Genomic DNA, 16,314 nt, shown 5'->3' with positions numbered 1-16,314 from the left:
TTGGTTTCTTACATATAACACCAAAAGCCCAGAAAAATGGATAAATTGGACTTTAGCAAAATTAAAGACTTTTGTGCATCAGAGGACACCATCAAGAAGGTGAAAAGACAAGCTACAGGTGGGAGAAAATATTTGAAAATCACATCTCATAAGGGCAAAATCACAATCTTATACCACTGTACACCCACTGGGTGACTGCAATCAAAACAATGAATGAAAACAAACGACGGTGAGGATGTGGAGGAACTGAAGCCCTGACATGCTGCTGGTGCGAATGTAAGGTGATGGGCCCCTGTTTGAGGGGGCAGGTCTTCCTCCAGACATTGAGCATAGTTACCGTGTGACCCAGCAGTTTCACTCCTAGCTGTATATACCCAAGAGGATTGAAAATGTGTCTGTGCAAAAGCTTATGCACACGTGTTCCTAGTAATTGTTAATAATTACCCAAAAGGTGAAAACAACCCAGATTTTTATCAGTCGATGAACTGATAAACTATGGTGTGGTCTTTCCATATAATGGAGTTTTATTCATCTATAAAAAGTAATGAGGTACTGATACATGCTACAACACAGATGAACCTTGAAAACATGCTAAGTAAAAGAAACCAGGCAGAAAAGGCCACATATTGTATGTTTTCATTTATGTGACTTGCCCAATGTAAGCAAACCCTTAGAGACAGAAATTAGACTAGTGGTTGGCAGCAGCTGGGGAGCAGGGGAGGGGCAGTATAAGGAGTGACTTCTGAGAGGCAGGAAGTTTATTTTCGGATGATGAAAATTTTCTGGAATTTGGTAGTGGTTCTGTTTGCACAGTCTTTGGCATGTACTAAAAACCATTGAGTTGCGTCCATTAAAAGGTGAGTTTTATACTATGTGACCTAGAGCTCAATGAATGAAAGGATGGGCCTCAGGGATACTGCAGCCTGGCGCCGCTGGAGGACGACACTTTACCTGGGAAACCGACCGAGTTTGTTCTCACTGGAAAAACTGTGGTGCAGCCTTACGGGTAATGCTTTGTCATTTTGTCTCAGTTACTCACACATGGTGACCAGACAGGTACACAGAGCCAAAGCCTCCAAAACGTTCAGGTGATGTGGAGTGGGAGTGAAGGTTAGGAGGGTACAAAACCTTCTATATAACCTAAATATATCTAAACATCTTTGTCTAATTGAAAATTTTTTCTTAAAAAAACAGCATTTTTTAAAGGAGAAGAAGTATACATAATGGACAGGCGTAGTACCCAAAACATAATTGTCAGTCACTAAGTGGTTATTTCCAACAAACATTTAATTATGACAGTTTGCTAATAGAAGTAGAGCCAGTGGATAGCCCTGGGTTCTCTGGCAGATGGAAGTAGAGCACGTGGGTCTGACTTTGTGCCTGCCACCCTAGGGGATGGTGACCTTAATTTTAGTGGGTTTAAACTCAGCGAGCCACGTGGCTCCTGCTCATAAGGCCTCCTCCAGGGCTGCTTGCCCATGATGTATTAGTGCCTGCTGCCTAGGAGGAATACGTCTCCTTTTTGAAAACTGTTACATGTTTAATGCCGTCTCGTGAGGCCTTGGAGTTTCTATAAAATGTGTGTTGTTTCAAAAACAAATAAAATTTTTAGAAAAATATTTGGAACAGAGGCACCATGGGAAATATACAACCTGAGATTTCTTAAATAATAATTTCATATCTAAAAAGCAGAAATCAGTGAGTGCTTAAACAATTCCCCCTATCTCCATCAATATTGTTTCCCCCAAATATCATGGCCATAAATTGTGTAGAGTTTATATTTTAATGGCTTTATAGTGTACTGCCATTTGTTTTCTTGGGCTACCTTAATTTGTTTTATTTTTTACTTAATGATTTTGGCCACCAAAATGGAAAAAAAAATCCAAGAGGATTAAAAAGCATTTTTTTTAAAATAGTAGAGAACAGATGTAAATTCTTTACAGTAACCACTCACCCAGTCCCTGAAATAGAACCCTAAAAATACAGTTGATCTACATTCTGACTTACAAAAGAGTGTTACTTTTGTCCCCGCCATCATGAACTGTGTAAAACTTTAAGCGTTAGTGTGCTTAGCAGAAAGGCTTTGACACTTTTCCTGCAGGGCTTGCTTGTTAGGCTTTGTTTTAACCCCACCTGGTGGGAGAGAAGGTGGGAGTGAAGGTGGGAGTGATGGTGAGAGAAGAAAATCATGTCTTTTTGTGGGAGGAGGATGAGGTCATGCCAACAACACTGTGTACATATTTAATTGGCCAGAAGTTAAAATCAGAGGGTAAAACAGCTGTTAATAGGGGAGTGTTTAGAAACATTCAGGTGAGTGTAGATGGTGAGATTTTATGCAATTTTAAGAAAAATACTGGTATGTACAGGTAAGTGAGACAAATCTGTAAAGGGAGGAAAGCAAAGTGTGAGGCATGTATACGATGCTACCTTTCATGTGAAGAGGAGGAGAATGAGACTGTATATTCATGCCTGCTTGTCTTTACATCAAAGAAAACTCTTGGGTGAATGCAGGTGTAACTAACAAAAATGTGATTTCCTGTGGGAAGGGTCTCGGTGGTGGAATACCAGATAGATGGGGACAAAGATGGGAGGAAAACTTATTACCGAATATTTTGCTTTATATAAATATTGATGTATTACCTAATCACAAAGTTGACATAAAGATTGGAGAAGATAGTGATTAAAAATGCAGATTTCTTTCCTGGCCCATGCCCACGTGGCTCAGTTGGTTGGAGCGTTGTCTCGTAGACCAAAGGGACATGGGCATATACCCAGGTTTCAGGTTTAACCCCTGGTCGGGGTGCGTACACCAAGCAGCCAATCCGTGTTTCTTTCACATTGATGTTTCTCTGTCTCTCTTTTTTTCTCTCTTGCTGCTTCTGCTCTCCCATTTTCTTTAAAAGCAATGAAAAGAAATGTTCTCGGGTGAGGATAAAAAATAAAAATAAAAATAAAAACGCAGATTCCTTAGAGAGTCCTGGCTTTGCCACTCACCAGTTGTGAGACCTTGTTCAGGTTCCCTCTGTGTGCCTTAGTTTTCTTGTCCATAAAGTTAATTCTTGTAAAGCACCTACAACAATGTGTTGTGTCGTAAGCTGCTGATGCTGTTATTAGTGGGAATATTAAAGATCAGTAATTCTCATATTATACTTCAAGTGTCTAATATTCATCACACTTGTAAAAGTGTTAGAAATACTTATCACTTTTCTTTGTCCATACAGTGTCGTGTTGTACCTGAAGTGGCTGCTAAATGCATGCGGAGTTTGGGTTTTCTTGTTTCTCTGGGCTTCTGAAGTAGACAGAATTGGGTTCACATCCCCCAGTCTAACACCTCTCAGCACTGGGTTCTTTATTAGGTGCTCTAAAAAGTGCAAAGATACTTGTATTGAACTGACTGGGCTGCTTTGTTTGCCAGGGGAAGTGGGGCACTGTACTGAAGTCTCAGTTGAAGATACTATATTCCGAAAGACTAGGAAGGGAGATCATTCATTCATTCATTCATTTACTGATTCATTTTTTAATTTATGTTTCTGTCTAAACCTACATTCAGGCAGATCCCATTTTATATCAGCTGGTTCTAGAACAGTTTGGAGAACCACATTTTAGAATGGTCTGGTAGAATTCTGCATTTGTTCTGAAACTATCCTAAGCAAGAACTGATGAGCACTGAACCCTTGCTTTTATTTTAGAATCAGTTAAAATGATTCTCTGAACTGGGAATGACTGGTCCGTATTATACCTGAGGTTTGGGCTATATGGGAGGTGGGAATCTGTAGTCAAAGCTGTTCCTCTGCTTTCTCTTCCTTGTCCCTCCCACTGGTCACCAATTATGGACAATATATGGTTAGTTAACAGCTGGCCAATGCCAGTGGCTCACTGTCTGCAGGGCTTGTTCTTTGAGAAGTTTTTGTAGTGGGGATGACTTCTGTGATTAATAGTATCTTTTAGCAATCTTCTAGAAGACCCTGACTCAAGTACATGCCCTTGTGAGGTACCTGACTGCTTAGGAACAGAGGCTGTCTCAAGGAAATGAGACACAAAGCTGTCTCTGTAAACGTGACTGGAGAATATGCATGCCCTACTTACTATAGTAGATTTGATTATATTCATTCTAGGGGAAATTGAGATACAGTGGTGGAGCATGTCAGCCAAGCCAATCCAGCTAGTTCATGAGGGGCAGCCCAGGATTTGAGCTCAAGCATCTGGCATCTTGCCTTTGAGAAGCAACATGCTCTTTCACAGTGGCACTTTTCATCCATGGGTCCCTGGTATATGATTAGATGTTCTAGTTCTTCATTTCGAATAGTTTACAATTATGGGGGAGCATTGCCTCAGAAAGGCTATTATTTTATGTAATTAATTTTCAAGTTTGGAAAGGGTACCAAAATGATACTTCTTGTAACACCTGCACATTCACCTTTCTCCTACTATCCAAAAACAATAGAAACCAAGAGGTTTTGTAGTCAGACTCTTCTTACTGAAGAGGATGTTATATTTGGATGTTAATGTGCAGGAGTGGGAACTGTGCATTTAATGTAATGTGACATTCTGTTGAGTTACATACGTCCACAAATGTGTTGGCATTTTTGCAGTGTTTTTACTCAAGCATTATTTGCTTTTAGTTACTATAGCCTATGCCTTTAACCTTCCAGACAATATTTAAAGATAATTTAAAAATGTGTATTGTATTTTTAAAAGTACATAAACCAACAGAAATTCCACCGTCCTTGCCGTGGTTAAGAAGGTAAGATGTATTCTGAGAGTCCCAGAGACTAGAGTGCCCGCAGTTGCCACAGGGCAGTGAAGCACGAGGCTGCAGTTTTGACTTTCCTCCAGATTTGAACTGTGGCTTTGGCACTTTCTAATGGACCTCACACAAAGCCTCACTTTCCTAATCCCGCCATCCTAGTGCTGGATCGTTACCAATTACGGGATGGTGTGTGTGAGGAGCCCCGCTCAGCGCCTCCTGCCAGAGGTGGCAGGCAGCTGTCCCCCAGCTGCAGGCTGCTGTTTGAGGCAGGGGGCTCCCAGGCCCGTGAAGCTGCTTTTTAACGTGCCTTTAATGAGGCCCACTGAGGAAAGGAGAACTTTACTCCTTGTTTGAAGCAAAGGAGAACTTCTTGCTCCTTGTATTAGTGGATGTCTTTAGTGTGTCACAATAGGTGTGAAAATAATGAATGTATAAAATGACATTTCTGCCAGTGAGTTTTAAAATATTGTGAAAGTAGCCAAATGAGTACTACCTCCCAATAAAATTGGCTAGGGGTGACATGAAAAGTTAAAACTGAAAACAAAGCCCTTTGTTTTGAAATCTTTACTTTTACAATGACTTTTCAAATATTACTTATTACCCTTATCAACTGATTGCTTTTGGAAGCAATTGTTATTTCTTTGGTGTAAAACTTGGCCCAGATAAAGTTGACCTAGGTAGCTCCAGCTTTCCACCTGGTTACATTTTATTTGGAGAATGTTATTAAAGTCATAATTATTCATTAGCAGGGATTTTTATTTTTCAGAAATAATACAGTCTAAAGAGTTTCATTTATTTGCTTTAATTGTGAAAACTATTTTTCAGTTTTCTAAAATTGGAGGAGATACAGAATTTGTGCATGTCATAGTATAGTTCAAATACATTTTAAAGCAAATGGGCTTTTTAAGTATGTAAATATGCTGTTCATGCAGTCAAGCTTACATTTTCCAATGTTTTGAAACCAGCTTTGTTAGTACCTGTGATTCTGGTTTGTATGTTGAAAGGAGAATAGAGGATTAAGGGAGATTAGAGTGTTAGGATAATGCCTGACTCCTGTGTTCTGTGTGCTGACACACAGAAATTCTCCAAATCTGGATGTTACTATGGTGATATTAGCAAAAACTTGAGTTTTCAATCGGTACAGAGCTTAGTACACTGCCTGTTGGAGTAATAGGCAAATCAGTCGTCTTCTCTGTGCCAGTGCTGACATCACTTGGGATGCTGAGGTTTCTGGTGATTCAGAATTGCCACCCAGTTAATCAGTGTCTGGGGAGGACATCTGTCTCCTTTCACGGTCCTTCTAATAGGCATAGATTACATTGAAGAGGCAATAGAATCTGCTGAAGAGAGTACCATTCAGGGGTTTAATAGAAATAAAAGCAACATCACTACAGCTACATTTATTGAGTCAGGCGTGTGATCCAGGCATCATGTGAGGTATGTTATTGCACTTTCCCTGATGCATTTAAATGGCAGTTATTTCCATAGAGCTCCTGCCACTTGCTCTGTGAGTTTATGGTCTAAGTAGAGCATTTGGGCTCTGGCTTGAGGTGCCCACCACTTTCAAACAGGAGTGGTCTTTCCCTGGTGTTTGGAGGAACTCTAAGCTCCGTGACATTAAAGGTGTTACTGCTTTTTTATGGTAACAGTAAATTTTTCACTTTTTGAAGTTTAGTAGGAGCACATGTTACACTGCTTCTGTCTTGGTTGTGGGAGTCGTACTCTTTCAGTGACTACTTGTGAGTTATTTTCACATATCAAATGAACGAGATAATTGGGTGCCTTACAGTGATGATACCATGTGCTTTTTCTTTTAAAATTAATATCTGGGAGGTGAAGATTATGTTGTTTTTAATGAGAGTAGGGGTGGGATGGTGGTGCAAGTTTTTTCCTGGGAAGTGATATGCAGGTTTTATCAAGAATTGTACTTCAGAGTGTGTGTTATGTGGAAGGGGAGTGGGAAGAATCTTAGGAATTTTCCTTATACCTTTTTCTTCTGTTCACTCCTAGTCTTTATAACCTGGCTTCACTGGAACTGAGAGAGAATCTTCTTACATATCTTCCTGAGTGAGTCTCTGGGGGAATTTTGTATCAAATTCTAATTTTGATACAAAAGAGGGGATATTGTATAAAATGAATTTCTTCAAGCATTAAAAAAATGTACTACAATATTTTGTCAAAAAGACATTCTATGTCTCATGGAAAGTTTGGGAGATGCCAGCCTTCTCTTAATGGTTCTTCCTATGCACTATTAATACAATCCTAATTAATCTTATTTTTGGAAACTAGTGAGGAATATACATTGCTTGGCATTTCTAAGTATTCTCTAAGAGCAGTTTTTTTTTTTTTTTAATAGCTCTCTTACCCAGCTACGGAGACTAGAAGAACTTGATTTAGGAAACAATGAAATATATAATTTGGTAAGTCCATATTGAAGAGTGGTTTGAATTTAACTTTTTCCTTAAGTTATAAACACAAAATATCTTGAAGGAGATCAGTAGGGATGCGTACAAACCAGTATTTCCGTACATGTAGCTCGGCATCGTTAATGAGTGTGCTGCAGTTCACATGGATTAAGACCCGTGATTCGGGGGGTGGAGGGTCAGGAGCAGAGATGATGAGTGTAACTGGAAACGACTGGTATTCTCGACGGGTGTTGGTGCTTTTAGGAAGGGGGCTGGATATTGGAGGGATTCCAACAAACATCCTCTGTGATACCCAATAACTAACCATGGAAATAGTATTCTGTCTTTCTTAATAGAAGACTACAAGTTGGATTTTTGTTACCGTAACATTATTATTTTTGTTTGTTTTAGCCAGAATCTATCGGAGCTCTCTTACATCTGAAGGACCTCTGGTTGGATGGAAATCAACTGTCAGAATTACCTCAGGTAAGTGGTAATTTCCCGTTTTCTCTCCCAAAACATGAAACAGTAGACACCACTACCCTCATGTGTCTACTGAGATTTTTCTATTAAATGGATCTTGTCAACCAAAAATATGTCGAGCATTCATCATGCTGTGTGGCCATAGGAAAACTGAAAGCCTCAATTCACTATTCTAAAGATAGTAAATATATCCTTTAGTTTGTGAAGTCGTAATCTTTGCTACCCATATGGTTTACTTCAAGATCAGCAAATTTATAAATTACCTTGACCCCTGATTTTTTTTTAGTGTATTTTATTAATTATGCTATTACAGTTGTCCCAATTTTTCCCCCTTTGCCTTCCTCTGCCGGGGACCCGCTTCCCTCCAGTAACACTCCCTGCCTTAGTTCATGTCCATGCGTCATGCATGTAAGTTCTTTGGCTGCTCCATTTCCTGTACTTTTCTTAACCTCCCCCTGTCTATTTTGTACCTACCAATTATACTTCTTATTCCCTGTACCTTTTCTCTCATTCTCCTGCCTCGTCCTCCCTGCTGATAATTCTCCATGTGAGCTTCATATTTATGACTCTGGTCTTGTTTTAGTTTTTTGCTTATTTTGTTCCTGTTTTTATTTTTGTTTTTTAGATTCAGTTGTTGATGGTTGTGTTTGTTATCATTTTAATGTTCATACTTTTGATTTTCTTCTTTTTCTTAAATAAGTCCCTTTAACATTTCATGTAATAATGGCTTGGTGATGATGAACTCCTTTAGCTTTACCTTGTGTGGGAAGCACTTTATCTGTCCTTCAATTGTAAATGATAACTTTGCTGGATAGAGTAATGTAGATTATAAATGGTCCTTGCTTTTCATCACTTTGAATACTTCTTGCCTGTAAGGTTTCTTCTGAGGTCTTATGACAGTCAGCTGACAGTCTTATGGGAACTCCTTTGTAGGTACCTCTCCTTTTCTGTTGCTGCTTTTAAGATTCTCTCATTATTTTTAACCTTTGGCATTTTATTTATTTTTTTAAATATATTTTATTGATTATGCTATTACAGTTGTTCTATTTCCCCCCTTCATTCCCCTCCACCCTGCACACCCCCTCCCTCACCATTCCCCCCCTTTAGTTTATGACCACGTGTCTCAAGTTCTTTAGATTCTATATTTCCCATACTAATATTGCCCTCCCCCTATCTATTTTCTACCTACCATCTATGCTACTTATTTTCTGTACCATCTCCCCTCTTCTCCTTCTCCCACTCCCCTGTTGTTAACCCTCCATGTGATCTTCATTTCTCTGGTTCTGCTCCTGATCTAGCTGTCCTCTTAGTTTGCTTTTGTTTTAGGTGTGATTCTTAATAACTGTGAGTTTGCTGTCCTTTCACTGTTCATCTTTTTTATCTTCTTTTTCTTAGATAAGTTCCTTTAACATTTCATATAATAAGGGCTTGGTGATGATGAACTCCTTGAATTTGATCTTATCTGAGAAGTACTTTATCTGCCCTTCCATTCTGAATGAAAGCTTTGCTGGATAGAGCAATCTTGGATGTAGGTCTTTGGATTTCATGACTTGGAATACTTCTTTCCAGCCCCTTCTTGCCAGTAAGATCCCTTTTGAGAAATCAGCTGACAGTCTGATGGGAACTGCTTTGTAGGTGACTGTCCCCTTATCTCTTGCTGCTTCTAGAATTCTCTCCTTCATTTTAATCTTGGCTAATGTAATGATGATGTGCCTTGGTGTGTTCCTTCTTGGGTCCAGCTTCTTTGGGACTCTCTGAGCTTCCTGGATTTCCTGGAAGTCTATTTCCTTTGCCAGAATGGGGAAGTTCTCCTTTATTATTTGTTCCAATAAGGTTTCCACTCGTGGCTGTTCCTCTTCCCCTTCTGGTACCCCTATAATTCGGATGTTGGAATGTTTAAAGATGTCCTGAAGGTTCCTAAGCCTTTCCTCATTTTTTTGAATTCTTGTTTCTTCATCCTTTTCTGTTTGATCATTTTTTTCCTCTTTCTGGTCCACTCCTTTGATTTGAGTCCCAGTTTCCTTTCCATTACTATTGGTTTCCTGTGTATTTCCCTTCATTTCAATTAATTTAGCCTTCATATGTTCCTCTAATTTGTGACTAAAATCAACCAGTTTTGTGAGCATCCTGATCACCAGTGTTTTGAACTGTGCATCTGAAAATTTGGCTATTTCTTCCTCGCTTAGATTTATTGGCTCTGGGGCTCTGAGTTGTTCTTGAGCCCTGTTTTTATCTGTTTGTGCCTGTTACATATAAGGAGTGGAGCCTTAGGAGTTCACGGGGGGGGGGGCACCCAGGTCGCTGGTTTGTGACTCTGTATGTGGGGGTGGGGTCAGAGTGGGACAATAGCGGTCCCCTCTGCTGCTTCCTGCCACTGGGCCCTGCATGGTCTGTCTCACTGCTCGTTCCTTCACTGTTTATCTGCGCGTGAATGTGTGACTGTGGTCAGCCCTTAGAGGGTCCACCACCTTGTGCCCTCAGTGGGTCCTCCCACTACTCCACACCTGGGATCCGCCTATGGCTGCCGGCGTGCCTGGTGCCTGGGTCGTACGCCCGGTTGGTCTGGTGGATCTTTCCTGCCCAATCCCACTCTACTGCTGGCTCTGCCCCTCTTACTAGTTTGGCTGAAGGGTTAGTTGTTGTCAGACTTCTGGATAGTTAAGTTTTCTGTGGTTTGGCTGCGTTTTTGTTGCTAAAACTTTGTTGTTTTTAAACTTGGTTGTACGAGGAGGTACAATGCTTCCACCTACACCTCCATCTTGGCGGAAGTCCTAATTGAGCTCGGGGCTGAGAGTGAATAGATGCATAGCAATGAGCTGGCATTTTAATTATGATGTCTTGGTGTGGTCCTGTTTGGGTCCAGCTTATTTGGGACTGAGTGCTTCTTGGACTTGTATGTCTATTTCCTTGGCCAGATTGGGGAAGTTTTACTTCATTATTTTTTCTTTTTTTAAAAAGATTTTATTTATTTTATTGTTAGACGGAGAGGAAGTAAGGGAGAAAGAGAGGGAGAGAAACATCAATGTGTGGTTGCCTCTCGAGCACCCCCGACTGGGAACCTGGCCTGCAACCCAGGCATGTGAATCCAACCAGCAACCTTTGTGTTTCCAGGCTGGCACTCAATTCACTGAGCTAAACCAGCCAGGGCTCCTTCATGATTTTTTTTCAAATAAGTTTTCAGTTTCTTGCTCTTCCACTTCTCCTTCTGGCATCTGATTCAGATATTGGCATTTTTGCAGATATCCCAGAGTTTTCTTATTCTCTCCTTGTTTTTTTATTTTTATTTTTTATTTCTTTATTCTGTTGTGGTTGACAGTTTATTTCTTCTTTTTGTTCCTGGCTTCCTTCCCTGCACTGTTGGTTCCCTTTGGATTTTTCTTTATTTCACTTACTACTGTAACTTCCTCCTGTTCTTTTATGCTTTTGTGGTACTCAGTGAGTTCTCTGAGCATCCTTATCACAAGTGTTTCGAACTCTGCATCTGATAGGTTGGCTATGTTTGTTTCATTTAGTTCTTTTTCTAGGGTTTTGGTCTCTTTCATTTGGGCCATATTTCTTTGTCTCTTCAGCTTGGCAGCCTCCCTGTGTTTGTTTCTGTGTATTAAGTAGAGGTGGTTTGACTCCCTGTTTTAGCGCATTGGTTAAGTTGTATGGGGTGGAACCTTAGGTATCTGGCAGGGCAAGGCAACCAGCTTCACTGCCTTGTGGCTCTGTATGTGAGGGAGGGGTCCAAGAGGGGACAGTGCTGCTGCCTGGCTGCTGGAGGCTCATTTGGCACTCATCCTATTTCCAGTCATTTCACCCACTTCCTGTGTGTGGCTGGCATCCCCGTAGCTATTGCCGTGGTGTTGGTTCCCAGAGTGGGTGGGTTTGTGTCCATTCTAGCACCATGTAGGCCCTTTAAACAGACTCTCCTGAGAGACTGGCGGTTTCCTCTGCCACCCCAACCTTCACTGGTTTTCATAGCCACAAGTTATGAAGCTTTATTTTTCTGGTGCTGGAACCCTGGGCTGCGTGGTCTGGCCTGGAGCTGGGATTACTTGCTCCCCAGGTATCCTTCCCAACTTTTCTGTATCACACGTGAATGTGGGACTGTCCATTCCTCTGACCGCCCCTGCCTTGCTGCCGGGGCACCACGTTCTCCCCTCCCTGGCTCCTTGTCTTTCCCCTCCTACCCCTCTGGATGAATATGGCTTCTTTAAGTCAGTGGTTGTTGGACTTCCATACAATTTGATTTTATGGCAGTTCTGGGTGTTTTTTGTTTTGAGGTTATTTGTGATTCTTTTTAGCATTGTCCAGGGAGGTTGAGTGTGTCTACCTATGCCTCCGTCTTGACCAGAATTCTCCCCAGGACCCCTGATTCTGATGGTATACATTTCTGTCACTCTTTGCGATGTGGCTTTTGGCATAATTTTGATCACATTTTGCCTTGTAATTGTTGCTATAGCTGGAACATCAGGGTGTTCAGGTGTTTTCTAGTGTTACCAAGTATAAGAACTGTGTTCCAAATAAAATGAAGTCTTGTATAGACTTCTGAATACATTGTCATCTTGTATCATAGTAAGCAGGCCTGCCTTCTGGTTAGTTGAGAGAGAAAAACTTAAGCAAGCAAACAAATAAACAGTAACAAATGGACATTTTCCTCTTATTTTTTCTAATATACTGAATTTTATTCTTTGGTATATAGTATAGCCAGTCTTAAAAATCAGGGTAGATTTCATGATGGTCTCGGTGCTATTTGAAGGCAATTGTGATGCTGCCTCTACTCAGCAGCGACAGCCAGCCGTGACGGGCCATGCACTCTAGGTGGGGAATCCTGCATGAACGCAGGGCGGTCTTGGCACTAGAAAGGAGTTCCCCAGTACAGATTTACTTGTTGTAGGGAGAGCACTGGGATTTCCATGACATCACCTACCGCTGAGGGAATTAGGAACTAACTCGATTCTGTCTGAGGTCTTGGCTGAATTTGTGATGTGGGTGAGGATTTGATTAATACTTAGGGTGCTGTAGAAAAATATGAGAAATCCTGATTGAGAGAATTCTAGTTGCTTCAGGGACAAAGGATGACAAAAAAACCCAGGAAGCTGTCAGGAAAGTAATAAAATATCAGTTATTAGACATGATAGGGGAGAATATAATTGCGTACAGATGTGCATAAATGATTATGTGCACAGTGCCACATCTAAACACAAAGACATTAAAATACCAGTGATTGTGTTATTTAAACATGTTGGCTGGTGGACCAGGTGGTCCTACATTTGTGTGCTGGTAAACAGGAGGAGCAACTGGGGAGTGAGACAGACTGCACAACCCAGGGTTCCAGTGTGGGGCAATAAAGCCTCAAAACCTCTAGTGGTAAAAACTAGTGAAGGCTGTGGTGGTGGGAGAAACTTACAGCCTCACAGGAGAGTTGGTTAGAGAGATCTACAGGGTTCTAGAACGTACACAAACCCACCAACCTGGGAATCAGCACCGGAAGGGCCCAATTTGCTTGTGGGAAGTGGGGGATTGATTAAAAGCTGGCCCAGAGCCAAGCAAGCAGCATTGTTGTTTCTCGGACCCCACGCTGACATACAGCACCACAACGTAGAGAAATGGGTAGCCCTGCTGTGGCAAATACCTAAGGCTCTGCCCCTCGCAATGCATCAAGAAAAATAAATATGGCCCAAATGACAGAACAGATCAAAGCTCCAAAAATAGAACCAAGTGATGAAGAGATAGCCAACATATCAGATGCAGAGTTCAAAACACTGGTAATCAAGATGCTCACAGAAATGGTTGAGTGTGAACGCAAAATAAAAGAGAAAGTGAAGGCTGTGCAAAGTGAAATAAAGGAAAATATACAAGGAACCAACAGTGAAGGAAAGGAAACTGGGATTCAAATAAACGATTTAGAAAAAAAGGAAGAAATTAACATTCAACCAGAACAGAATGAGGACACAGGAATTAAAAAAAAATGAAGAGAGGCTTAGGAATCTCTGGGACAGCTTTAAACGTTTCATCATCCAAATTATAGGGGTGCCAGAAGAAGAGGAAGAGCAAGAAATTGAAAACTAATTTGAAAACATAATGAAGGAGAACATCCCCAGTCTGGTGAAGGAAATAGACTTTCAGGAAGTCCAGGAAGCTCAGAGAGTCCCAAAGAAGTTGGACCCAAGGAGAAACACACCAAGGCACATCATAATTACATTATTAAAGATTAAGGATAAGGAGAGGATCTTAAAAGTAGCAAGAGAAAAGGAAACAGTTACCTACACAGGAGTTCCCATAAGACTGTCAGCTGCTTTCTCAAAAGAAACTTTGCCAGCAAGAAGGGACTAGAAGGAAGTATTCGAAGTCATGAAAGGCAAGGACATACATCCCAGATTACTCTATACAGCAAAGATATTGTTTAGAGAATTCTAGAAGCAGCAAGAGATAAGGGGACAGTCACCTACAAAGCAGTTCCCATCAGACTGTCAGCTGATTTCTCAAAAGAGACCTTACAGGCAAGAAGGGGCTGGAAAGAAGTATTCCAAGTCATGAAATCCAAAGACCTACATCCAAGATTGCTCTATCAAGCAAAGCTTTCATTTAGAATGGAAGGGCAGATAAAGTACTTCTCAGATAAGATCAAATTCAAGGAGTTCATCATCACCAAGCCCTTATTATATGAAACGTTAAAGGGACTTATTTAAGAAAAAGATAAAAAATTCGAACACTGAAATAACAAACTCACAACTATCAGCAACTGAACCTAAGCAAAACAAAAACAAAAAACAAACTAAGCAAACAACTAGAACAGGAACAGAATCACAGAAATGGAGATCACATGGAGGGTTATCAGCAAGGAGGGGGAAGGGGTAGAATGGGGGAAAAGGTACAGGGAATAAGGAGTATAATTGGTAGGCACAAAATAGACAGGGGGAATGTTAAGAATAGTATAGGACATGGAGAAGCCAGGGAACTTATATGCATTACCCATGGACATGAACTAAGGAGGGGAATGCTGGTGGGAGGGGGGCACAGGGTGGAGGGGAATAAACGGGAGGGGAAATGTGAGACAACTATAATAGTATAATCAATAAAATATGCTTTAAAAAATAAATATCTTCTTTGTTAAAATGTCTATTAAATCAGTACTAACCATATCAGACAGTCTCAAGTAGTCAGAATTATTTTTGTGTTTATTGATGACAGAAAGAAAAGGATACAATGGCATATTAAAAGGGATTAATGAAAATAGTAGGACAACCTCAGAGGTCTGGCATGAAATCAGTAGAAATGTAGACTGATTCCTCCGATTTCCTCAGGGGCAAGTCATAAAATGCGTTTTTGCTAAGAGATAATCTGTGCATCATATTTAAATTAGGTTAAATTAAATATAGATTGAGGAATTTGTACTTGAAGAGACACAAGACTTTTTTTTGAGCAGAAGCATGGTTTGATTACATGACCAGAACTATGTGTGTTTCCAGGTGGGATATATGGAAGCGAAGTTTGTCGAGTAGACCTGGGTAGAGAGAGGCCAAGAGTCAGAGCTACGGTCCCAGTGAGAGGGTACTGAGAGTGGGAATTTCATTGAGTGGCAGTGGAATGGAAAAGTGGAAGCAGTTACAGGAGGGAAACTATGCATTTTTGTGACTGGAAGGTGAGGTACTCTTAAATAGGCTGCTAGACTCATTCAAGTACTTGTCCCATGCCTGGGTAGACTGTTTTCCTTAAAAACAGTGTGCTTCTCTTTTCTCTTGATGTTAAATATGTCAGCGGGTCTGTATACCCCAGTTTTTCTGGCCAGCATCTGCATTGATGTTTGTTGTAACAAATACAACAACCTGTCACGGCAGGTGAAAAGTAGATGATTTCTCAACATAGAAAATCACAGGGTCACCCTGAAGTGTTATATGGTTACTAAGTGGTGGAGTCCAGACTTGGAGAACTGGATTCCAGCCTTTCCCCCCCCAATTGTGTTACTTTTAAGTCACCTGCTCTCTCTCGGTGCCAGTCTCTTCATACGTTAAGTGGAGATTCCTTGCCTGCCAGAAGTTGGAGGGCTTGGCGTCCCTCCCGGCTCTGTGTCTGGGATTCACACAGCTTCCCGTTTTCATTGGAGTCGGGTCTGGAAATGCACTCTAACCTTCACATGTAGAAGAAACATCCTTAGGATGGCTTTAGGATTTGACTGTAAACTAGCACTGTAGCAAAAGCCTCTGTGCTGTGCCAGGTTTAAGCATGAATTTCTTTTTCTGTGTCACTGATGTAGGAAATAGGAAATTTGAAGAACCTGCTCTGCTTAGATGTCTCTGAAAACAAGTTGGAAAGACTTCCTGAAGAAATCAGTGGCTTGACTTCATTAACAGATTTAGTCATTTCCCAGAACTTATTGGAAACGATTCCGGATGGCATTGGTAAGTATTGAACAAAACTGCTAAGGGGCTCGCTGTTGTCTTGAGCTTTGGTCACCGTACTCAGGAGCTGGGGGTGCCTTTAGTTTCCTTGTTGCTTTATGTTTTTAAAGAGGGAATGCAAAAACTAATACAATTAAGTTTTTCTATATGCAGGTATTTCCTTCACCCTGGTGTGGTAGCAATTATAGGTATTATATTCATAATTATTGACTCATATCCATTTCATCCACACCTTGTCTCAATGATTTCAGTAGGGATTAGCTCAAAGAATAGAATATGTTTCAGGTAG

General features: G+C 40.8%; 1 protein-coding gene across 1 annotated transcript in view; it reads left to right on the top strand.

The window, feature by feature from the left end:
• Positions 1-16,314, top strand: part of LRRC1 (leucine rich repeat containing 1) — a 143,680-nt gene that overhangs the window by 100,011 nt on the left and 27,355 nt on the right. The window contains exons 5-8 of the mRNA XM_053668353.1: positions 6,761-6,817; positions 7,107-7,170; positions 7,567-7,641; positions 15,881-16,025. Coding sequence (XP_053524328.1) covers positions 6,761-6,817; positions 7,107-7,170; positions 7,567-7,641; positions 15,881-16,025 — 341 coding nt within the window. The remainder of the gene's footprint in view (positions 1-6,760; positions 6,818-7,106; positions 7,171-7,566; positions 7,642-15,880; positions 16,026-16,314) is intronic.

Source organism: Artibeus jamaicensis, unplaced genomic scaffold, assembly GCF_021234435.1.
Source record: "Artibeus jamaicensis isolate MK-2021 breed Jamaican fruit bat unplaced genomic scaffold, CSHL_Jam_final contig_484, whole genome shotgun sequence".
NCBI classification, from domain to species: Eukaryota; Metazoa; Chordata; class Mammalia; order Chiroptera; family Phyllostomidae; genus Artibeus; species Artibeus jamaicensis.
Note: the sequence above shows the minus strand (reverse complement) of the source record. Positions and strands in the feature narration are given on the sequence as shown.